This window comes from Leptidea sinapis, chromosome 3 (genome assembly GCF_905404315.1).
Source record: "Leptidea sinapis chromosome 3, ilLepSina1.1, whole genome shotgun sequence".
In the NCBI taxonomy this organism is placed as follows: Eukaryota; Metazoa; Arthropoda; class Insecta; order Lepidoptera; family Pieridae; genus Leptidea; species Leptidea sinapis.
Genome location: NC_066267.1, coordinates 6686362 through 6711687, shown reverse-complemented (window position 1 = coordinate 6711687; position 25326 = coordinate 6686362). Strand labels below are relative to the sequence as shown.

Here is a 25326-nt window from a genome sequence, read left to right as displayed (position 1 = left end):
CAGGGTGAGAAACGCAGACATCCGAAGTATAACTAAAGTAACCGATGGACAAACTTTCTCCCTCGAGAGAAAATGGAAGTGGGCGTATCACGTGGCCACATACTCTGATGACAGATGGACACACAGAATAATTAAATGGTCCGGTCCTCGAGGCATTAGAAAGAGAGGCAGGCCTTGTGGTAGGTGGACAGATGACAGAATAGTGGCGGTGGCGGAGCAAAATTGGATAGGGACTGCAAAAACCAAAACTAAATGGAGTTCTTTGCAGGAGGCTTTTACCCAAAAGGGTTCCATACAAAACCAGAGATAGAGATGAGAGAACTTAGAGAAATATAAAACAATTGTTATTTTTGCATGGAATCAAATAAAGCTTCATTATTATTATTATTATTATTATTATTATTATTATTATTATTATTATTATTATTATTATTATTATTATTATTATTATTATTATTATTATTATTATTATTATTATTATTATTATTATTATTATTATTATTATTATTATTATTATTATTATTATTATTATTATTATTATTATTATTATTATTATTATTATTATTATTATTATTATTATTATTATTATTATTATTATTATTATTATTATTATTATTATTATTATTATTATTATTATTATTATTATTATTATTATTATTATTATTATTATTATTATTATTATTATTATTATTATTATTATTATTATTATTATTATTATTATTATTATTATTATTATTATTATTATTATTATTATTATTATTATTATTATTATTATTATTATTATTATTATTATTATTATTATTATTATTATTATTATTATTATTATTATTATTATTATGTAGATGATGAATTTACGAATAACTTTGATTTATTGGAAAGGATATACTTCAAAGGTAGTTAGGTGAGAGTCTGGTTGGGTTCTGATTACGGAATCCATGACAAACTAACGGAACTCTTGAATTCTTAGGAGCAAATTAACGATACTCGGCCGAATCTTTTTTATGCTATTAGGATATTTAACTCATCTACCATAACATAGTTATGGTCAAGTAATTTTCGTAGTCAAATATGATAAACAATGGGACGCCTTAACAACTTACAGTAAGGGTGCGATCTGTGGTAGAATTTCTGTCTGTAATCAAATTGCAAAGCGCTTACGTTCATTGTTGCATTGGAAAAATTTAGTAAATCTAAACAATTTGTTATGGTTTTAAGGTGAAAACCCTCACTTCTAGGATTAATATACAAATAAAATTTGAAAACGAAAATTTCATGAACGATGCGGGACACGAACCCACGACCTCTGGCGTTCCATTCCAGTGCTCTGGCAACTGAATAACAGTTCGAGTGACGTATCGTCATACAATCTTGTAAGCTTTTTTTTTAAATTGTGTATCCACAATTACTTAAATAACATAGCGTTTTTCACCCACTTCAACACATCTAATTAACTTGATACTTGCACAGTATCAATGATCGATTACAATATTTTTAACCACAATTACAAGGATAACGAAGTGATTTTTCTCAGATCTTTGTGTGTGGAAACATCACCGGCCTTACAAATAAAATTGGCATATAGTTATAACTAATCATAAACCAAGTAAATGCAAAATGTTTACAATTAGACATTTTGCTTACGATTGGTTAATTCGGACGCATAACGTTTCCCGCGTTTATTTGCAAGGCTGAAATGAAATGAAATGAAATATATCTTTATTGCACACCAAAAAATAATTAAACATAAAAAAAATCGAGACTACAAAAAGCAATAGGCGGCCTTATCGCTTAAGAGCGATTTCTACCAGGCAACCTGTAATGAAGTAGTTTTAGTTGAAAAGATAACAGAAGGTGGTGTTATCGATATGCATATAAACTAAACATACACATACAGTAAATAATTCCAAGAAAAGAACTAGTACTGAATTTGTCACAGTAATAAATAATAATTATGAAGCATTGTTTTGAATGATTGGAGAGTTTGAGCCTTTCTGATTTCAGAGGGAAGAGAATTCTATAGGTTAACAGCTTGCTTGTCATTCGGAAAACTTCATAATTATCAGTGTTTGTTTTTAGTAATCCAGTGTATTTGACAGTGTTGTCAACGATATTATAAACATTTTGCATATTCTTTGTTTATGCTAAGTTATAAATTTATACCAAGTGCATTTGTACGGCCGCACGTCTTTTTATCACTACATATAATAAAACAAAGTCCTCCACCGCATCTGTCTGTCTGTCTGTTCGAGATAAACTCAAAAACTATTGCGCCTATCTTCACGCTTTTTTCACAAATTTTCTCTTCTCGAGGAATTCTTGTATAAATGTTAACGAAATATGTTGGAGATTTCAGAAAAAATAAGCCCTTTGAGATATAACAATATAATGTATGGTAGAATTGTTTATCTTATTTAGGTCTACAGAAAAGTCCGCGATGGCATATGTCTATCTCTTAAACATACTAAATGCAATTTTTTAAACAAATGTTAATGTTGCAAAAACTGTTTGCACAAATATGACATTAATCCTTTTCATTTTCTATTGGTAGGACAGCGTTTTTAGAGGCAGCTAGTTAAATATAAGTTACACTGTCAATAAATGTCGTAAAATGATTAAGAACAAATAATGGAAGTATATATAGTATTGACCAAAGCCACAAGTTCCGAGACAATGTGAAACTTCAAAAACAGATTAGCGCACTGAAATGTTCTCTCCATCAATATAAGCCCAGGTAAACGCCTCTGACTTTGTCGATAATTCAGAGGAAATTCTGAATGGGAGCCATAAATAATTCCGCGTAGCCCATCCTAAACGTGTCGTTTATAATTTACACGGAACTAAAACAGGTCACGCACCGAGAAGCGACAATAACTTTGTAAGGGTCTATTCTAACTTGCCGAAAATTATGTTATCCTTAGGCCAAGGACACACTTGAGTAATGAACAGAATTCATCAAAACTCCAGGTAAAAGGAAAATTGTTTTTTTTTTTTATATGATATATCGCAAGAGGCTCATGGGATGGGGAGAGGTGAGGCAACCGCCCATGGACATCCGCAACAACAGGTGTGTCAAGAAATGCGTTGCCGGCCTTTAAGGTGGGAGTATGCTTTTTTCTTGAAGGTCTCTAAGTCGTATCTGTTCGGGAAGACCGCTGCCGGTAGTTGATTCCACAAAGTGGCTGTGCGAGGCAAGAAATTTCGAAGAAAACGCGTGGTTGTGGAATGCCAGACGTCTACGTGATGCGGATGGTACTTTGCACGTAATGTCCGATGGTGGAATTCGGCCGCTGGAATCAACCCGAACAGCTCCTCTGAGCACTCCCCGTGATAAATGCGGTAGAAGTTGCAGAGAGAACCCACATCTCTACGCAATGCTAGAGAATCAAGCCGATCGGAGATGACTTGATCGGCGATGATTCGAGCCGCTCTTCGTTGTATGCGGTCAAATGGAAGAAGCTGGTACTGGGGAGCACCCGCCCAGAGGTGAGAACAGTACTCCATGTGAGGCCGAATTTGCGCCTTATAAAGTTGCAGGCGGTGGCTTTTAGTGAAGTACTCTTACTGCCTAACTGAGTACACCAAGCTTTTTAGAGGCCAGTTTGGCCTTCTCTTCCAAGTGACCACGGAACTGAACGTCGCTCGATATATCGACGCCAAGTATGCCAATACAGGCTGTGGCAGTTAGAGGAGTGATCTCGAATCGAGGGGATACGACAAAGGCAGACTTTTTAGTGGTGAACGCACAAACTTGTGTCTTCTTGGGGTTGAATTGGACTAAATTTTGTCGGCCCCATTCCGAGACTTTGCAAAGCATAGTCTCGATTTCAGTCAAAAGTTTGATCCGGTTCTCGTCGACGCTATCCCGGGACATGTTGGCACGGCCGGTGTAGGAAGCATACCCCGTGTTGTCGTCTGCATAGCAATGAATATTGCTGATTTGCAGCATATCATTGATATGCAGAAGAAACAGCGTAGGGGATAGCACACAGCCTTGCGGGACACCAGAGTTTATGGGTTTTAAGTCGGAGCATGCACCTTTGATAACAACCTTGATGCTCCGATCAGCCAAAAAGCTAGTGACCCATTTGCACAACTTCTCGGGAAGCCCATAGGATGGCAGTTTCGCTATAAGCGCTTTATGCCACACCCGATCAAAGGCCTTCGCTATGTCCAAACTCACCGCCAACGCCTCTCCCTTCGACTCAACCGCTCGCGCCCATTTATGGGTGAGGTACGCAAGAAGATCACCAGCTGAGCGACCCTGACGGAAACCGTACTGGCAGTCGCTGATCAGCTGGTGCCCCTCTAGGTATCCCAAGAGCTGGCGGTTGATGATCGACTCCATTACTTTGGAGAAAATGGAGGTAATGGCAATTGGGCGGTAGTTGGACGGATCTGAGCGTACACCTTTCGGGACTACGCCTGATGAGTAGGAGAGCCGGAAAAGACGGGTAAGGACTGGCGCCAGTTCCGGAGCACATGTCCGCAGCACTATCGGGGGAATGCCATCGGGCCCGCTCGATTTGTGAATGTCCAAGGTGAGAAGCGCCTTAAGCACGGCACCATGCCGGATTTTTACCTCCGGCATATATGAATCGCACCGCGGAATATGCTGTGGTGGTGCACCTTGGTCATCCAGAGTCGAGTTGGACGCGAAGAGGGAGCCCAGGAGATCAGCTTTTTCTTTCGCGTCATGGGCCAGCGATTCATCATCCCTGTGCAGTGGCAGAATGGCTGGCTGGCAGAAGTTTCCTTGGACAGCCTTGACGAGCGACCAGAACGCACGAGTTCCCGAGGGAAGGCGTGCAAGTCTCTCGCCAATTCTGCCAATGTGCTTCGACTTCGCGTCAGCAATAACTCTTTTGAAGGATTGTTTGTGTGTAATTTTTGAGTGAAATTGATTCAAAATCTGTTTATTAATTAATCCATTTGTTGTTAGTTGTTATAATTTTATTTGAGAGTAAGGCTTTAAAACATAAACTATAATTATAGAGTCTTAAAAAAAATCTAAAAAATTATGATGTTTTTATTTTGCCCATACAGTAATTCATAGACATATTGAATATGGCTTGAATATAAAAATCTTCAATTATAGCTGTAAGCAATTTCCAGTGGGATAAAATGCTTTTAAATCGTTATTAAAAATAGAGGCTGGCAGTTAACCTCTATTTTGAGCAATGCACGCACACTAACACAAAGTGACGTACAAATCGTGAGTGTAAGACGTAGCTTGTCACGTACAGTAAAGTAATAGACCGGACCTGTTTTCATCGGTTGTCTAGGAGCAAGAAGCTCTATCAAGACGTATAAATTATCTAAGGCTTAAGCATACCCATTTATATTCGCCGTTCACAATTTGATCTTGACATTTATAGGCAAAACTAATAAAATTATTTCACCTCAGTAAAACTGAAAGTAATAACCAACTTCCACTAACGTCCGGTTCTTGGTAAAGGTACGTAGGCGGACTTTAACGCCAATTTACAAAAATCAGTATGATTTCACCAGGGGATTATCAACAATTAATGCGGGTACTAGACTCATTGAGCAGATCTTTGACGCCTGGGAAGAGTCAAAGGATGCATTGGGCATTTTTTGTGATTTGTCAAAAGCATTTGACTGCGTCCACCATGAAACTTTACTCCTAAAACTAAAACATTATGGAGTGAAAAATAGAGCCCTAAATCTGTTAAAATCATATTTAAGCGAAAGAGTTCAGATAGTCGATGTAAATGGCAAACGGTCTTCGGGTAAACCTGTGGGAATAGGTGTTCCACAGGGTTCTATTCTCGGTCCTTTCTTGTTTCTTATATATATTAACGATCTACCGTTTGTGGTAGATGATAGCCATGAGATTGTATTGTTTGCTGATGATACTTCACTTATTTTTAAAGTGAAGCGACGTACAGATATTGATGACGAGGTAAGCAATGCACTCTCAAAGATAGTGCGTTGGTTTGAGACGAATAATCTGCACTTAAACAGTGAAAAAACAAAGTATTTACGGTTCATTACACCAAACACAGCGGAGGTACAAACCAACGTACTTATAAATGACCAGAGATTGGAACTTGTGGACACTACGGTATTCTTGGGTATCACGTTAGATAAAAAGCTTCAGTGGGGTCCACATATTACCCATCTAGCAGATAGACTGAGCTCTGCGGCATATGCAGTTAGAAAGATTAGAGAGTACACGAATGTTGCGACCGCTAGATTAGTGTACTTAAGTTATTTTCACAGCATCATGACGTACGGTATATTACTATGGGGTCATGCTGCTGACATTGATATAGTGTTTGCACTGCAAAAGAGAGCTGTTCGTACTATATATCAGCTTGGTTATAGACAGCCTCTCAAAGAAAAATTTAAAGAATTAAATATTATGACTGTTCATTGTCAGTACATTTATGAAATTTTAATATATGTTCACAAAAATCGTCACATTTTTGCTCTTAATAGTGATTTTCATTATTATAACACTAGAAATAAGGGATTGCTTGTAACTAATTCTAGTAGGCTTCATAAGATACATAATAGCTTTAAGGGTAAATGTATACACTTCTACAATAAAGTCCCAGCAATTGTTCAGGCATTATCTATAAATAAATTTAAATGTTTTATAAAAAAAATGGCTCTGTCGTAAATCCTATTACTCCACTGCTGAATATCTAAATGATCGGACAGCCTGGGACTAGATTGTGATTATTTTATAGCGATAGAAATGACTGTACAATATTGTATATTTTTAGCGCGTAATACAATATTGTATATTTAAGAGCGCAAAAAAAAGAATGCTGGGAGAGTTTCTTCTTCTTTTTCTTTTTCTCTCTCAGAGCGCCATTTGTTTCCGAAGCGGTAGTAGTATCTAGTACTATAAGAAATGACATCAAAAAGAATTCTAAAGGTATCAATTTTGAGAAAATAAATGCCTTTTATGCCTTTATGCATTTATGCCTTTTATGCCGTTATGCGTTTTATGCCTTTATGCCTTTTATGCCTTTATGCCTTTATGCCTTTATGCCTTTTATGCCTTTTATGCCTTTATGCCTTTTAATGAAATCATACTGTAGGCTTCGTGTTATTAATAAAACTTTAATTTCTACGAATTTACGTTTGTTTTACAGATGTATTTTGCGGCTTTACAATGTAATCCTGCATAACTTAAAAATATATTTAACTTTAATTAGTCTGTCTTGAAAATATTTTCCTCGCACAAAAACTGTAGGTAAAGTAACCGCAATTCAGTGAGCTTATTATAAAACGCAATGTTATTTTTATGAGATAAGGGACTGGACGAGCAGGACTTTCAGCTGATGGTATTTGAAACGCTCTGCCCATGCCATGCAGTGCCGCTCAGAATTCTTGAAAAACCCAAAAATTCTGAGAGGCACTACAATTGCGCTCGTCACCTTGAAATATAAGATGTTAAGTCTCATTTGCCCAGCAATTTCACTAGCTACGGCGCCCATCAGGCCGAAACACAATTATGCTTACACATTACTTCTTCACGGCAGAAATAGGCGCCGTTGTTGTACCCATAATCTAGCCGACATCCTGTGTCAAACTGGTAATTATATTTTTATTTTATATTTGATAATAGCTTAATTGTTATTTTAATGTCAAGGTTTTCAAGCAAAAGTTTCATTGCGAAGTTAAAATATAAAATGACCTATAAATAATTATCTCACAATAAACAGATTTTACAAAATATTTGTACTTTCCATTCATTCTTTACTTTACAATAATAATCTCTTAATCACGGACAAGTAAAAATAAGGACTCCGTATCACCTTATATAACAGTGCGGCACCAAAACAAGCCGGTAAACGTGTAAATACATAGCACACAACGCACACACTTACACTAATACAAGCAGATCGGCCGCCATTATGGGATTTGCCATCGTCTGTAACAGATCAGTTTGCAGCGCAATAAAATATTTTAAAAATGCCGTTGTGCGTTGTGACACAGTGTAAAAACAATAATATAAAAGTTCTATAAAAATTTATTTCCTTTGCATCTGCAGAAAATTAATTTCATCATCATCGGGAGGTGCTGGAGACTTGGAAGCTGTTATAGTCATCCAAATGTTTGCAAGCTTTTTCCAGCCCCAATCTTCAGGATTTTGATATCTTCCGAGCCACGACTGGACCTGGTGATATACTTGAAGACTGTGAAAACGAGTTGTAGCAGGCAGATGTTCAATTGTCCCCAAACCTCTTATTGACCTGCTTAACATTCTCGAACATGTACCTACACTCCTCTTAGAAATTACAATAAGAAACAATAATTTGGTAAGTTCTATAGAAGGGAAAATAATTAGGAATGAATGAGTAACGTTGTACGGATTTAAATTTTTTTTTAAGAATGTACAATAGAACGAGTTTTTAAGAATGTGAACAATAGAAAAAAGATAATAAAACTTAAGTTGCACATTTCGTTTTGACGGGATACTAGCGAACCCGGTAAAGTTTAGAGCACTGTATCAGCATTTTAAATTATTGAAATTAAAGAAAATCATAGAGAAATACTATATAAAAAAAGCTATAGAGCAAAAAATAAATTTGTTATAGAAATTTTCTTACCTTTTTACTCATAACTTTTTTAATTTTAAATTAAGGGCAAAAAGTCATATCAGGTTATTTTTTGTATAATGTATAAAAAAAGCTATAGAGCAAAAAATAAATTTGTTATAGAAATTTTCTTACCTTTTTACTCATAACTTTTTTAATTTTAAATTAATTTTATTTTAAGGCAAAGCAATTTTCTACAAATTATGTCTTTAAGAATTTTTTGTAGGACGCATACTTTCTGAGATATCGGGAAAACGGTGTTTGCACCTCTTTTTGAAAGATGGCGACTGGGGGACAAAGGCGGCAACCCCACAAAGGGGTTATGCTTCTATTTACCCCCCACACATTTCCCAAAAATTGCGTCCTCTAAAAATGCAAAGCTCATGTAACATTTCAATGGACTATACACGAAGCGTATGTTACAAAATTTGAAAGATGCCATTGAGTGTCAAGATGCCACGCACACAAGCATCTAATAGTTGCCGTAATTAAAAAGCTATTGTTCTTAGATAGTGTGGTATCTAGTTTGAGCGCAGCGGAGACCAATCCTTAATCTAAGAGTATAAGCTTGCGAATTTTCTCGTATGTCATTGAAGGTTCTGTAACACATTTCGGTAACAATTTTACTTCTATTAAGTGACATAATGAAGTTCACAAAACTTTTAATATTTTGGTTCCGGAATATGCTAATTTTCTTCTTAAGTGTAAAAGTTCAAAAAGAATAATCTTAAATGCGATTTTGAACATAATTTGTTAGAATTTTAAAACAGTAAAGATTATCTTAAGAAGAATGCCTCCTGAATACCTATTTTCATCTTACGTGTATCAAATGTCTCGTTAAGATTTTGGAATTATCAGATTTCATTCAATTACCGTTTTTACGTAACGTAATTGGTTATCTTTGTGCAAGAAAACTGTATCGATCCGATGCCACATGGAACACAAAATTATGAGAAAAAAAGTAATTTTTGAAGTTATAATTCTTTAGGCGCATTAGAGAAAAAATATCCAAGCGAATTTTTATGTGCCTGGTCACAGAATGATGTATTCAAATTTGCTTATAATCCCTATGCATAAAACTTTGTCAAACTTATGCTACAGGTTGATATTTCGCTCACTATAAATGCAGTATTCCTTAAAATAATATAAAATCACGTCAATAATACGATTCAGCACAGATTAATTATTAATGTTCGTTAGTCTCGCTAAAAGTCGAGAACGGCTGGTCCGATTTGGCTATTTTTAGTCTTGAATTATTTGTGGAACCCCAGGGAAGGTTTAAAAGGTAAATAAATATGAAAAAATGCTCAGAATTAAATAAAAACAACAATTTTGTTTTTCCTTTGAAGTGTCCCCCGTCGTTCAGAAATCAAACATATTTTCTACGAGAGAATTTATTGGCGGACGGTTTGGCAGTTCTGCTGTGAAACAATTTCATTATGCTATAAAAAACATTATTTTATTTATTACTAGCTGACCCGGCAAACGTTGTATTGCCATATAAAGTATAATTCACGCGATAGTTTTATAAGTAATAAAATATTGCCTATATTATAGCCTGTACATCATTTTGTTCTATTGTCAATAGTTTTTTCAGGGCACGCAAAAATAGGTTATCGATTTTACACCTTGTGTTACAAAATAGCAATTTTATTACGGATCCCTAATTTTGAAAAAAAAAAACATAGCCTATAGCCTTCCTCGATAAATGGACTACCCAACACTGAAAGAATCATTCAAATCGAACCAGTAGTACCAGAGATTAGCGCGTTCAAACAAACAAACACTGCAGCTTTATAATATTATAGTATAGATATACAGAACAACGTCTGTCTGGTCAGCTAGTTTGTTAACATTTTGTTTCACAATGATTTATGTCAGCTTCAGTAAGTTCAGGAATTGTAAGATTGAAATGTTATCGAGTTATTTTCCTCTCTCAATTAAATACTTCAATTAATTGTTTCTTTTCTATCTATATTTTATCAATTCAAATATTTGAGCAATACTCAGTGGTTTCATAATTATTATTCATTGTTCACATAGGACTTATTTGGTTTACTGATTAAGTAATATTATATTTAATTTTTTAATTTAACTTTCCACCAACGAATATGTGTTATGTATATATAATATTATATCGCAAAGAATGACGATATAACCCCATCTTTTGAGTAGCGTTGGTATTTTCTCTACCTAGAATAAAAAAAATCCTTTACCATCCTATTATTATTTTAACAAGTGAGATTTTATACATTTTACATAACATTATACAAATACTGATAATATAATTTTATATAATATTATCGGGTTCTTGATTTTATCTTTTATTCATATTTATTTATTTATTTAATCTAAAGTTAATTCTAAATGCATTATCTTTTCAGGCAGATACAGAATGCAATTAATATGAAGCTTACAAATATTTATATGGTATAATCAAATGAAGTTGCTAAATACATAATTTAAAAAACGTATTAACTTATTACCGAAAGTATAATGTTCCTGGGATTCTGTCATTCTATTTTCTTTTTCTTGTTTCATTTTCTTTCCTATATAAAATTCATTAATACCGCTTTCACATTTTAAAAATGTTCAGTCATTAAATAAAATGATTGAGAATCGATTTCTTTGTAGATTGTCACCCACACTAGAGTTATAAACCTGGCCTGTTTTTATGCGTTGCCTAATAGCAAGAGGCTCTATCTAGACGTATAAATTATCTAAAGTCCAATGTAAAGATTTGAAGATTGTTTTTCAAAATAGTTTCGTGAATTACAACAGTGAGTGATAACAAGTTTGTCTCGGAAATTAAAGATATAAATTATTTCTGTGAGCACGCGAAAGCCGGAAACCCAAAGGTCACAGAAGTTTATCAACACGATAATTCACATTTAACTATATTTAAAGTTCCTTAGGTTTCTCAACGAAGCATGGAACCCTCATTGGATTTTCTAATCTTAAGTCTATCCAACTTTATGTTTGTCAGGACACTTTTCTCATCAACGTGTCTATGGTACGTAGAAGTTAATTAAATTTTAAATTTAACCAACTCAAAATACACCAGCACTAAGCCTAATATACCAGTGGAAGGCTCCTATGCACAGGATGCCGGCTAGATTGTGGGTAGCAACGGCGCCTATTTCTGCCGTGAAGCAGTGATGTGTAAGCATTATTGTTTCGATCGGAACAGCGCCGAGAATGGGCAGGGTGTATCAATTAACATCAGCTAAGCTCGTCTCGTCAGTTACTGTCTTGAAAAAAATATACACTTCGCATGTGGTTTTACCGAATCCGTATGCTGGGAATGAAAATTTTAAATTATAGCTGATTTAAAACCTGATGAAATATGAAAATATAAAAAAAAAACGAAAACAGCAGTGCCACCTACTAGTTAGTAGCATTATCAAGGTTGACGGTCGTGCCCTATATAGCTAGAGTGCTAAGTTCGAGTATTCATTACTTACTGTGAATTCTTAGTACAAACTCTGCCATAAGAATTGTATGTGTTTATACGTAGGTAAAAACAACATGTTATAACGAAAATATTATGTTTATTGCTTTTCAAAATACTCTCCTTTACATTTTAAACATTTTTTCATGCGATCGAACCATTTTTTAGAACAGGAGGACCACAGATCTGAATGAATGTTTTCTACATGCTGATTGAACGCTATCACTGCCTATTCGGAATGGTAAATGTGAAACCTCTCATAAAATATCCGATTTTGGGGAAAATACAGAAATCACAGGGTGGTAGGTCTGGCTATGTGCAAGATAGGTGACGAGTTGTACTTTTTCGGAAGCTAAAAATGACTTAGTTTTGTTGGCCGTGTTTGAAGAAGGGTTGTCATGATGTAGGAGATCGCGGACTTTTGGTCGTCTTTCGCGAACTTTTTTAAACACCCTGAGTAAACAAATGGTAGAATATCACTCGGCAGAAACACTCGTTTGATCTTCGAGTGGAAATGTGCAGATGGGAACCATAGCTGAGCAAAAAAATGCGATCAGTTTTTTACCAACGTTTCTCGCCTGCCTCACTTTTGTTGGCCTGTTCTCATTTTCAAACACCCATTCACAAGATTGCTGTTTTTTTTGGGTTCAAAACAATAAATCCACGTTTCGTCTCCTATGACAATGTCATAAACAGCATTAGAATGTCCGTGGTCGTACTTCATTAGCATCTGTGAGCACCATTCCACGCGAGCCCGCTTCTGCTCCGCTCTCAGTTCATGAGAGATCCAACGATAACAAAGTTTCCGAACTTTCAATTCTTCGTGTAAAATTTTCTGAATTTGTCTCATACCAATCCCCAATAGTACTCGAATTGTCTCATAGGTAATCCGCGGTCCGGTTTTCTTCAATTAGCTGCTTAACAGTAGTCACATTATTTTCATTGACGGCAGTTGAAGGCCGCCCTTAACGAAATCCCTCATGTAAAGAAACCCGACCTCTCTCAAATTCAACAAACCATCGCCTCACGGTGCTCAAACAAGGTGCTTCTCTCCCAAAAGCATTTTTAAGACGCACACACTTGCGGAGACAGACAACTTTTAAAATCATAAAAAATCATTACTCTAAAATATTTTCGACTTAATTCAATTTTTTTTCGTTGCGTACGTAGAACTTTGATGTGTAATTAAAAACAATTGGCAAATGATTTTCCGCAAATTTTATTTTATTACTAAGAAGGTTGCAATGTTTAAAAAAATATAACATTCGAAATTCAAATAGTTCCGATTAGCTAGAAGTGCAAAACATTTAGTGAGCCCCATGTATTACCAACTCCTTTTACACACATTTATTTATTCTGGCTTCTCAACTATAATCACATACCAACTATTATTTTACATTATCGAATAAGATTCTAACTTACAGGTATTCACAACATTATCAACATACGATTACACATACAATGATGACATCCAGAGGAATTAATACATCAAAGGTGTCTCTTTGTCTTACGAGACATACATTGTATAAGTTATACTAAGCACCTAATCACGACCATCATGTTCACGAAGCATCCTTACACAAACAATGAATTCAAGCTCTAAGGGTTGATGCATCCAATATACGATAATTTATATTCATACGTTAATTCTTACTTTTTATATATTTTATTTAAACATGACTCCTATATTGAATGCTGCACCTTACAAACTAATTTGTTATGTATATTACAATCATTGTAAAATACTGTGATTGAAAAGAGTGGCCGTTGAGTTTCTTAAATATTGTTCTTCTCACGAGATCAACTTTTTACGAACACATGTACGTAAATTCAGTAATTTAAAAGAATTTATTGTAGTATTGCTTCAAAAGCGCTTAGTTTAAGCCTTATTGAATATCGTTTAATTGACTTTGACTTTAATGAATAAACGAAATGAATATAACGGAATTTAAAATTGGCAAAGCGAAATGTAGTGATGTATAGTCAAGTTTCATTTGTTGTTAAACTTAATATCGCTGACAGTTTGACTAAACAAATCCATCCTCATATATTGAAGTCTATACAACTACGAAGCTTATACAGAATCAAAAACAATTTAATCCGCTGAGAATATAACATTTGCTGAATTCAATAAAATGTTATGTTCGGGATTCAATGAGTGTCCGTAATGCATGTATATTTTTAAATAAAAACTTTATACAAATTAAAAAACTATACATTATTACAATATTGTTTTATTTTTAATTATATTAATCTTTATTTATCTATAAAAACTTATTCTATTGCACAAATACTGTGTGATTACAAATATGTCAATCTTATAGAAAAGTAAGCAAAATTTTATATTTCTAATGTTGTTATTTATAATAAACTCATTTAGGTCAATTCAATATTACGTTATGAGTGCTGATATGTACTTTAGTGATGTCTAAGCTAACTAGGAGAAACTACCTGTGTCTTGAAGATCAAATTATCTAATTAGAAATTACAAATGCATATCTACAAAATACATACATTTTATAAACAACTAAACATTAAATTCACCTTACATATTGTTTATAATATTATGTCCTATTATATTTACTCTAACTTATGACTTATAATAATTTTTCTGTCACTTCATATGGTTTTCCTAATCCTACTTAAAGTAAACACACACATTTTTTGAAGTTATACTTCCTTAGGCGCGTTGTGAAAAAATGTTGATAATGAAATTTTAACATGCGCGCACAGTAACACAAAAGTAACAGGTTGAAGTTGGTTACTAAAATTATCTGACAATTGCGTCATTCGTAATTTTTTTGGTTTCCTCGTCCATTATTAGAACAGGCTAAGGGTTCAAGCCCACACAGCAGTATTTAATAAGTAATTGTCAAAGCCATCGTTGCAAGATTTTTACAAAATTGTTCTTTCTAAAAGCGTATTATAGAGGAATAAATAATTTTAATGATTTTGCTTCGTTCGGCCAAAGGAGTATAACTTCTTGCGTGCATACAATACTTGCGTGCATAACACACACACATTTTTTTAAATATTGACACACTTCTGACACATTATCTTGCCTCAAACTAGTTTGAGCAAGATAGAACAGGCTTTGCTTAGGCATTGCCTGTACTGGGTGCAAGACGACGATTCTTTAATACGATATACATACACAAAATACGTATGTTTATACGTATTTAGATGTTTATACATGACTCGGAAACAAACAGCCATATTGACCATAAAAAATATTTGTACATAACAGTAGTTGAACCCGTGTACTATATCTCAGTTGGCAGAGTCCACTTACCACAGGCTATATGAGTAGTCATGTTTATAAGTCCGGTTCTAGGCCAATTACAACAGTGAGTGATAACAAGTTTGAAATTAAGGATGTAAATTATTTCTGTGAGCACGCGAAAGCCGGAAACCCAAAGGCCACAGAAGTTTATCAACAAGATAATTCACATTTAACTGTTTTTGGGTTCTTTAGGTATAAAAACCAAATAAGGTAACTTAATTGGATCGTCTAGTTATCCATCTATCCATCTTTCTGACCCTTTCGGGTCTGTGGTCGCTAGAAGCTATAAATAAATTAAATTTCAAATTGAACCCAATCTACCTATACGGTTATTAAGCCCAATATTTTACACTTCGTCTGTAGGTATATTATTATAGGTACAATTCTGTAGGACAATCCATGAGGATTATAATTTTTGTTAGTTGTAAACTTCTGCAAGAGGGTACCTACAATTATGATAATTATTGCATGTGAAAGTAAAAAAAATGCTGAAAAAAATAACTAAATTTCTTGACAGTATCAATAAGTGATTTGGGATGAGAGTTCTTGTAGTATACTTTAGTTATTTTCATAGTATTATGTCCTATGGTATATTGTTATGAGGCAGTGCGGCCGATATTAATACTATCTTTGTGCTGCAGAAGAGGGCTATTCGCGCGATTTATAACCTAGGTCCTAAAGAATCATTAAGAGAAAAATTTAAAGAAATAAACATTTTGACTGTTGCTTCTCAATAAATTTTTGATAATGTTTTGTATGTTCATAAGCACACTGAGGAATTTTCTAGAAACTGTGACATTCATAATGTTAACACAAGGAACAAACATAAACTTGTTATGCCTACTACTCGGTTGGGTCGAGTTAGTAAGTCTTTTGTTGGGCGATGGATATGCTTCTACAATATGATCCCAGAAAATGTACAAAACAAATGTGTTACGAAATTTAAAAGAATTGTTAAAAAACGTTTGTGTGGGAAAGGTTATTATAGCATAAACGATTTTCTTAATGACACCACGAACTGGGATTAAAGCGAATAACCTCAGGCTCTTTAATTATAAATGTTTATTGTACGATATCACATTGTTATCCATATTTTATGTAAAAAAAAGCCCGCTGAGTTTCTTGCGCCCATTCTTCTCAGGTCTGAGGCAGTCTCTTTTGAATGGGTGGTAGATTTTGACGTTCTATAAGTGATTATAAATCCTATTTTGAATAAAAATATTTGAATTTGAATTTGTACATAACAACGGAGCCGCTACGACGCCGCACCGGCGCCACAAAGGCATCGCACTAGAATGCATTTGTTATACGTTAAAAAAAATAACTAAAAAAGGAATATTTTTTTCATAATATATGAGTTATAATGACAAAATAAAATTCATATTAAAATAATAAGCAAACGTTAATTAGGTTTAGTTGGGAAGGCTTTACTGATCTATATTCGTTGCTTTACAATTTAACTCGACATGCGGTTTGCATGCGGTTCCGCTGCGGCGCTGGTGCGGCCTTAGCCGTAAACTGTCTTTAAAACCTTAATCTTAAACCTTATTTATATATATTAATCTTTCAAGTAAATCATCATATTTTGACGTTAAGTTCATTTCAATAATTTTTATTACATGGTTTTTACGTTTTACACGTTTTCTAATCGTTCAGATTGGACATTACATATCAGTCCCTGTCATATTTGTTTTAATCTCCTAGCTAATTCATTGCAGAGCATTAGGCCCTCAAAGATGATCATTTCACAAGACCAAGCGCCTTAAATGAAACACTGGAAACATGCCAAACGTACTTATTTGTGTTTTGTCACTTCAACAAATTTAACTCTATTTACATTTCTAATATTTTAACACTTATTAAATAAATGCAAAGCATTCAAAATTGCAGTACAAATTAAGGTTGTTACAAATAAAGAATAAATTAGTAGTTCGACTTAAAAGTTAAATTATTTTATTTTCAGTGAGCTTAAGTAATCGTTGAATATTTGAGTTTATTCTGAAAAACATTTTGTGTGTTACAATGATTATCCTCATTTGTGGGATTAATTATACAAATAAAACTGAAAACAAAATTTTATGATCAATGCGCTACTCGAACCCGCTGTTTATTTATCTAAAAAACATATTATTTATTGTTCTTTTGCCTTAAATATTATCTTAAATGAATTATTACAAAAACGTTTACGCGAAAATTACGAAGGTACAGCCAAATATATTTTGGGAAGTATTATCAATTGAATTATTGAAGAATTAAAATTGTTTGTTGGTAAAGACGCTTCGTTTAAAGACAACTGTGACGAATTTCGCTTGAGGAACAATGTTAGTGAAAGTTCTTTAGATATTTTCCAAAGGATTCCATATAACACAAGCATATTCAAAATAATTTCAGACTACAGCGTTGAAGAGAATTATTTTTGTGAATATTAGCTTAAACTCTCTAGAATTTCTCATAATAAAGCCAAGTATTTGTGTAGATTAAGACACAAAAGTATCAAAGTGCGATGTACGATGTAGTTCTTTATCTAATATAATCCCAAAATCATTTATTTTTTTTATGTTTATGTAATGTTGTCTTACACAGAGTGCTATATTATTGAATATGTTTTATTCCGTTAGAAACGAACATGGTAGTATTAGGGGTTAAAGTATGAAATTGCCGAGTAGTACTGAAAAATTGTAATTCGTTTTTTTTTATTTAACATATTTAAACTGAAATCACACGTGCTTTCATTAGCAGTCCTCTAATCAAACGCAACATTGATATGAGCCTATTGCGAGCCGTTTCTGCCGCGTTAGTTCCGCGTCGGGACTCGTATTCAAAAATCACTCGAATTTTCGATTTATCCATATTTCTTGTGTAAGGGGAATAAAAAAACTGAAAGTCGATAATCGAATGTTGCACATTTTTTAAATGAAGACATAAGTACATATGTAACCATGTGAAAAAAGTTTCACTCAAAAATCACATACCATGAAGGTTGTATATCAATTGGAAGTACCTTTTACAATAAAAGGGCAGATTTCATACCTGAACCCCTATTATTTAAAAGAATATTAATAATTGTACAGGATACACTAACAGTTTTTTCCTTTTAAGGGTCTAACTCAAGAGCTGATAGGGATCGTCGTTTATTTGGATTGTTTTTTAATATTATTTGCTAAAACTAAGTGCTTATGTGAAAGTTACAAAATTTTGATTATTTGCCGTTATACTATATTGTTTGTGTATTATCATTATAGCATACAGTCCACCTAAATGTGATTTCAGAGAACATTAAATGCCATTCATTATACAAATAAAATTTGAAAAACAAAATTTTATGAACGATGCGAGACTCGAACCTCCGGCGTTCTGTGCCTATGCTCTAACCAACTAAGCTAACCGTCATAAAATCTTGTATGCTTTGTTCAACTCTCAGGTTGTGGCTTCATCTACAGGATCTACTTTACAGCTGTTGATAGCCTGCTCAACCCCAATATTTGCATATTAGGAAATTGACTTGAGATGTCGCTCTTGTAAATCTAAACAATTTGTTAATTAAAAACATTACAATTAATTGCCATTCATAACTAGATTGTTACGATGTGTTGAAAATATGGCAATTCAGCAATTAAAATAGTTATTAATATTGCAGGTTTCATTGTAAAGAAAAGGGTTTGATAAGATAATAATGGTTAACTGCATATTTAAGTTATTGAGCAGGATGTGTTGTTTAACATCTGTTATTGTAACTTGTTTTTGTGATTTGTTTACTTTTGAAAATAAAGTACACAAGTGGTTGATGCGTGGGAAATGGTTGAAGAACGGTGTAGGGAGAGACATGAGTTTATATTATTATATCCGGGCATTTGTGAGCACGGACATGCTTCGATGATCCTTTTAAGTTCAACTACTCCACAAGACATCAAAAAGAAAGTTATTTTTATCGATTTCCGGTGTAGTATAGTATAATCCATCATTCAATAGTGCCCCTGACGTGGATACATATTTTATTATGGTTTACTTGTTTTGTGTAAAGTGAAAGCCATTCTTTCTGCACTCATTCGCTCCACGTGTTCAAACCATTTCAGCATTCCTTTCTCAATCTTTGTCACGACATCTTTCAGACCAATAAATTCCTATTCTGAAATAGGAAATTCTATGAAACGTTTTAATATCAAGTAAGTTTCAAAATTGAATTATCTCCCACGCTGCTGAGAATCTGTGTGTGGGAGTAGCCGATAAACTATTCCGTTTAGTTTGCAAAATTACATTAATTCCATGAACCATTAAATTTTGCTGAGTAATAGTTACTGCCCAATGATAACGTAGAATTCGATTATAAATTATTCTACATTCCTTAAAGTACTATCATAAAAGCAACAGTTAAATAAAGGAGTAGGTTTTTAATTTCAAACTATAAGTGTCTGACAACTAACTTGCTGCAATAGCCGCAAGCGTAGACCTAGTTTTATCTGAGCCTGTTAATAAAAAATACACGTGGTTCTGTTTGTCTGTTAGTTTGAGAATTTAATTTTTTTGGTCTTTCATTTTATTTATCTAATTATCCAATCACTAAACGAGCTAAACTAGTTGGAAAAAATAAATTATAATATGTTTTAACTTATTATGACTGCGCTCTATTGCTCAGTGCCACGTACTCATCTATATAAAAAGAAATTGTGTGATTGTTTTGTCATAGTATTCACTTTTTAAAATATTTGTCTGAATTTATGATGTAAAAAATAAAAATATGACGACCGATTATCAGACCTACTAAATATATCGTACATAACATTAATTATCGTACTACAATTAGGTATTGTATTCGATTGCCATCTTGCAACCCTATAGCGGAACTATGAATGGAACAGAATAATATAAAAAATCATGATTAAAAAACTGAGGTTGATCGTAGAAGGGTAAAAATTTGAAGTTGTATAATATTTCTCAATGCATAATAAAATAAAAATAAAAAAAATTGTCAACAAAATATATTTTTGGGCTCAGGCCCAATACACATACATACATCCAAATGATAAGGGTGTCCCCTTATCATAAGAACTATGAAAGGTAGATGTTGGCCAATTTTCAGACCTATCCGATATGCACACAAAATTTCATATGAATTGGTTTAGCCGTTTCGATGGAGTTCGGTAAGAAACATCACGACACGAGAATTTAATATATTGGATTATGCATAAAAACTGTATAATGTGTATATCTTATTATAATAAAGACTACTATTAATTATCTGCTACGGTTTTCAACAAATATCAACGCCCATAAATATTAATTATAGTTGAATAACTGGACTCTTTCTAAACCTTGCATTGGTACATTCTCATTAAAAATGTATCCAACGCGGTGGGCAGCTAAATGACTTTTAAATCGTATAAAGTTCCACCTCCAACCGCCTCGATTTAAAACACAAATGAGAAACCTCTACGCTTCACTTTGCTAGTGAATTGCAGAAACAATTATTAACAAAAATGGTACTTAAACAATTTGTTATTTTTTTAAAGTGATAACTCTCACTTCTGATATTAATTACACAAATCATATTTGAAAACAAAATTTATATCAAAATACATCAAAAGTCGGTCAATTTATATGTCAATCTAATAACCAATTTAACTTTTTTTTTATTTAAAATCTAGGATTTTAAATTATATATATAATTGAATGTCAAAAACTACCAATCTTTCGAAAATTTATGCATCAGACCTGAGAATGGGCTCAAAAACTGAGCGGGCGCATTTAAACATATTTTGTAAAAAAAGGTCGAAAAGCAATAATTTCTACTGACACAAATCAAAACAGCACAATAAAGGCAATATTGATATCCTTAATTCAGTAAATATTTTCTTTCACAGATGATAAATGAAAGCGGAATGAAGAATTGAGAATGAACAACACAATGGATTCACCGAATACAATATACATTTACGAAATAAGATGAACTGTTTCCGCTCGAAAATGAAATTGAAAACGGAATTGCAACGTAAACCGACCAAGAATGAATGAACCAGAGTTCACTGTGTATCCAACAACGGAGATTGTATTTGAGTTAAACGTTACTCTCAATACCAGTTGGGACAATGAGGAATATATTGCTAATAACAGCACTGACGATGGCAAAGACAATGTTAATAACTGGTGGGCTTTAGTAGCATTGGTCCTTGTACTATGTACAGCGGCTGGAAATATTTTGGTCTGTCTTGCGATATATTTGGAGAGGAGATTGCAAAATGTGACGAACTATTTCCTGATGTCATTGGCGATAACTGACTTACTAGTTGCGGTGCTCGTGATGCCAGTTGGAATTCTGACACTTGTAAGAGGTGAGTAAATATTTAGAGCCTTCCTTCTAAATAATCCTTTATGGTTTGGTTTATTTGGTCTTGTTTTTATATCATTTTTGATTATATTATTGTCATATAGCCAACCAATGTAAATCACCAATAATATTGTATGAACTTAGTATATTGTGTTTTAACAGATGATAACATATCAATGGAAACCGTATTCAAATCGATTAAGCTGTTTCGAAAATATGTGGGAATAAATGCACAAATAATAAATATTACAAAAACCACTGTTATGAGATCTTTGATGTGAAAAAAACTGGCGGTATTTAATTAAATATTCTTACGAAAATCAACAAGAACCGGAACTGCTTGTGGTGGCATCGTAGAGGAATGGTTTCCGCTGAATTGATAAAAATTGCTGTTAGATTGTATGTAAAATATTTGGTAAAATGTCAAAGTTATAAATATTATTAATCACTAGCTGACCGGCAGACGTTGTTCTGTGTATAATAAATAAAATAATGTTTTTATATGAATTTGTCAATAATATATCATAACATGAAAAATTACTTCGTAAAATATGCACCCTGCTGTCGTAATGAAATTGTTCAGCAGAACTGTCAAACCGTGAGTCAATCAATTCTCTCATAGAAATTTTGTATGGACACATCAAAGGAAAAACAAATTTGTTGTTTTTATTTAATTTAGCAGCATTTTCCTATTTATTCACATTTTAAACCTTCTCTGGACTTCCACAAATAATTCAAGACCTAAATTTGCCAAATCGGTCCAGCCGTTCTCAAGTTTTAGCGAGACTAACGAACAGCAATTCATTTTTATATATATAGATTATTATGAAAAGAGTGACAATGTGTCTTCTTCCATTTCTCACTATAGTAAATGTAAATAACGGACTAGAATCAGTTTCACCCTCTACAAAAGGAAAGCTGAAAGAAAAAAAACGAGAAATTTCAGATTTAATTTCAAATAAAATAAAAGTCAACAAAGCATTATTCAAATCGACTTAAAGGGAAACGGTTCAGTCATAAATTATGCATGTGCAGCGTACAAAGTAACCTGTTCAGGAAAAAGAAAACGTGACACTTCAAAAATAATGTTGTATGTTATAAAGCCAAAAATTCATAATGTGAGCAACATTATGAATTTTTTTCTTAAATATGTAATACGGCAATTTGAGCATTATTTTGACAACCTTCTTCGAGATAAATATAAACTGCTGTATTGACTACAAAATACATGTGATCAGCGGCCAGCAAAAGTTGTATGCAAAGAGGATGTAAATACTACGTAATAAGAGGCGGAACTGCCGTAGTAAAAATTGAAATTTAGTTTAGTATGAAACGTGCAGTGATTTGACAAAAGTTTGAATGCGAACAGTTGCTTTACGACCGTTCTCACAATATACTATCTACAGATAGAGATATATTACTATTACCTTCTACTGTAAGTAATTAGCTGTCAATAATCTGAAGCTGTCCCAATATACCCGATAAATCATTCTTATCGCCTTATACTGGGACGCGTGAATTGGCATTTCCATACAAACTTCTATCGCTGGTAAGCTATACGTCGTCCCATTGACAGACCGCGTGTACGGATAAGATGAGTAACCGACGATAAGTTTATTGGAACATAAAAGTCAGCGATAGTTACAATTTTTATCTCAAGTAAGAGATAGACTGAATATTAGGAACGGCCGTAAAACGTAGTGGATTTCGCCTATCTCCGTTTTTTACAAGATTATTGCCGTTACATGACAATCTGGAAATGACATCACGTTACAAACAATCGAGTGAATCGCTTTTTCTTAGAGAGTTCGTTAAGCTGGTAATATGAAATCAATTTAAATATCGTCATGATTATGGTCAAATAAATTAGGTTAATAGCATACTAATATTTGTCATGCAATTTAAGAATGGAACAATCTTTTACCCCGAAACATGGCAACCAAGGAGGTTACTAATCAAAGGTTTTTTTTAAATTTCGAACTTGCTTGCAAATAGAAAACTGTTACAAATATGAACAACCGGGACAAATTATTGTTGATCGTTGTTCGGTATAGGGGCTCCTGTTTCCGCAATTAAACCAATAGTATGGGTCCATTTTGCGTGCATCGTTGTTCGCCATTGATTTTGAAAATTTAATGTTTTTGACAAAATGAGTTCAAGTGCAGACATTGAGTTGAACTTACTTTAATGCCAGCGGCAAGAGCCGTCTAATTGCCGCGGATTAATTGAAAAAAGTACTACAAAAGCATTTTTTTTTTAACAGAACATAATATTATTACAAGAAAATAGCAATCCCTATGCGGGTTTGTTTGGAGTGCCGCGCTTTCTACGTTGCAATTTATAATTATAAAATCTATATTAATAGGTAGCTAACACTGAATCTATATTTTTTAAATGGAAAGCCTTTTTTGTTTGGTTATACTTCGAAAACAAATGAACCGAACGGAATAGAACTTATACCATAAGTGCAGTATGTTTCGGAGAAGGTTTTAGTTTCACGTTGGTGATTACTTATCTGGAACCTTTATTTTTTTGATTTAGTAATAAAATAAATAATGCCTTTTAATAGTCGATTACATTTATTACATAGGAAAATTAATACAATGAAGGGGCGTGGGGTATTTAATTAATATGGTAATAAAACGTGTCCCAGGTCAGCACTTGTACAACATAATCACCAGCCGTGATATAACTCCCCTATCTTCCAGGGGGGTAAACTCAGATAGTAGTAATTCTGTTTATTTTCGATAATCAGATTTTTTTAGTCCGAGCGTTCCTACCAACTGATCCAGACGTTCAGTGAGACATGGATCGTAAATCTTGGTATGCTTTGTACAACTCTCAGGTCGTGGCATACAGGATCTACTTTACAGTTGATAACCTGCTCAACCCCAATAATTGCATATTAGGGATGTTCTCACTAATAAGGTTCAGAATTATTTGGTAACTTAGCGAATTAAAAATACGTCTTTCTTCGATAATTGTTTATTGCGAACTATCTTTAAACACCACTGTTCTTTACTTAAATGGCATAAGATTAAACATAGCTGTGTGCGTGGAAACTTGTATCGGACAGTTGCTACCAAATACCTACTTCATTACTTATAGTAATTTAGATCAAACAAGGGAATTGAAATGAAATGTCGCTCTTTTAAATGTAAACATATTTTTTAAATTTTATTAAATCAGTATTTTTGACTTGGAATATTTTCTATAAATCTTTAATTTAATCGTGACGCAACACTTCCATTCACGCTATTTAATTAATACATAACAGACAATATTGCTTTCTCATAGGTATCACATAAAATGTATCAATTAAATAAAGAAATACAAAATGATTTATGTTGGCAACACCCACTGTCCAATTTGCGTTTCAAATAAAATAATGAAACAAAAATATTATGATAAAAGCAAACAACACAGTGTTTGGTAGCAATTAGCATGAAACATAAAACCTACGAAAACAACTTTATATTTTTTACAAATGAAACACGATCACGAAAATTTCACTAGTAATATTTTTAATTCAATTTCAATAACGCTGATATGAAAACAATACTATCAGGATTTCTGATATTCCAGCAATATTTTTATATATATTATTATTAGCAATATAGTTTTTTTTAATGAAAATACGGGACGAGACGAGAAGGACGTTCAGTTGATGGTAATTGATACGCCCAGCCCATTA

General features: G+C 33.4%; 1 protein-coding gene across 1 annotated transcript in view; it reads left to right on the top strand.

The window, feature by feature from the left end:
* The window catches only part of LOC126979403 (5-hydroxytryptamine receptor 2C), a 141476-nt gene that overhangs the window by 65166 nt on the left and 50984 nt on the right, over positions 1 to 25326 (top strand). Inside the window, exon 2 of the mRNA XM_050828687.1 lies at positions 21169 to 21636. Within this exon, the coding sequence (XP_050684644.1) occupies positions 21312 to 21636 (325 nt within the window). The 5' untranslated portion in view covers positions 21169 to 21311. The remainder of the gene's footprint in view (positions 1 to 21168; positions 21637 to 25326) is intronic.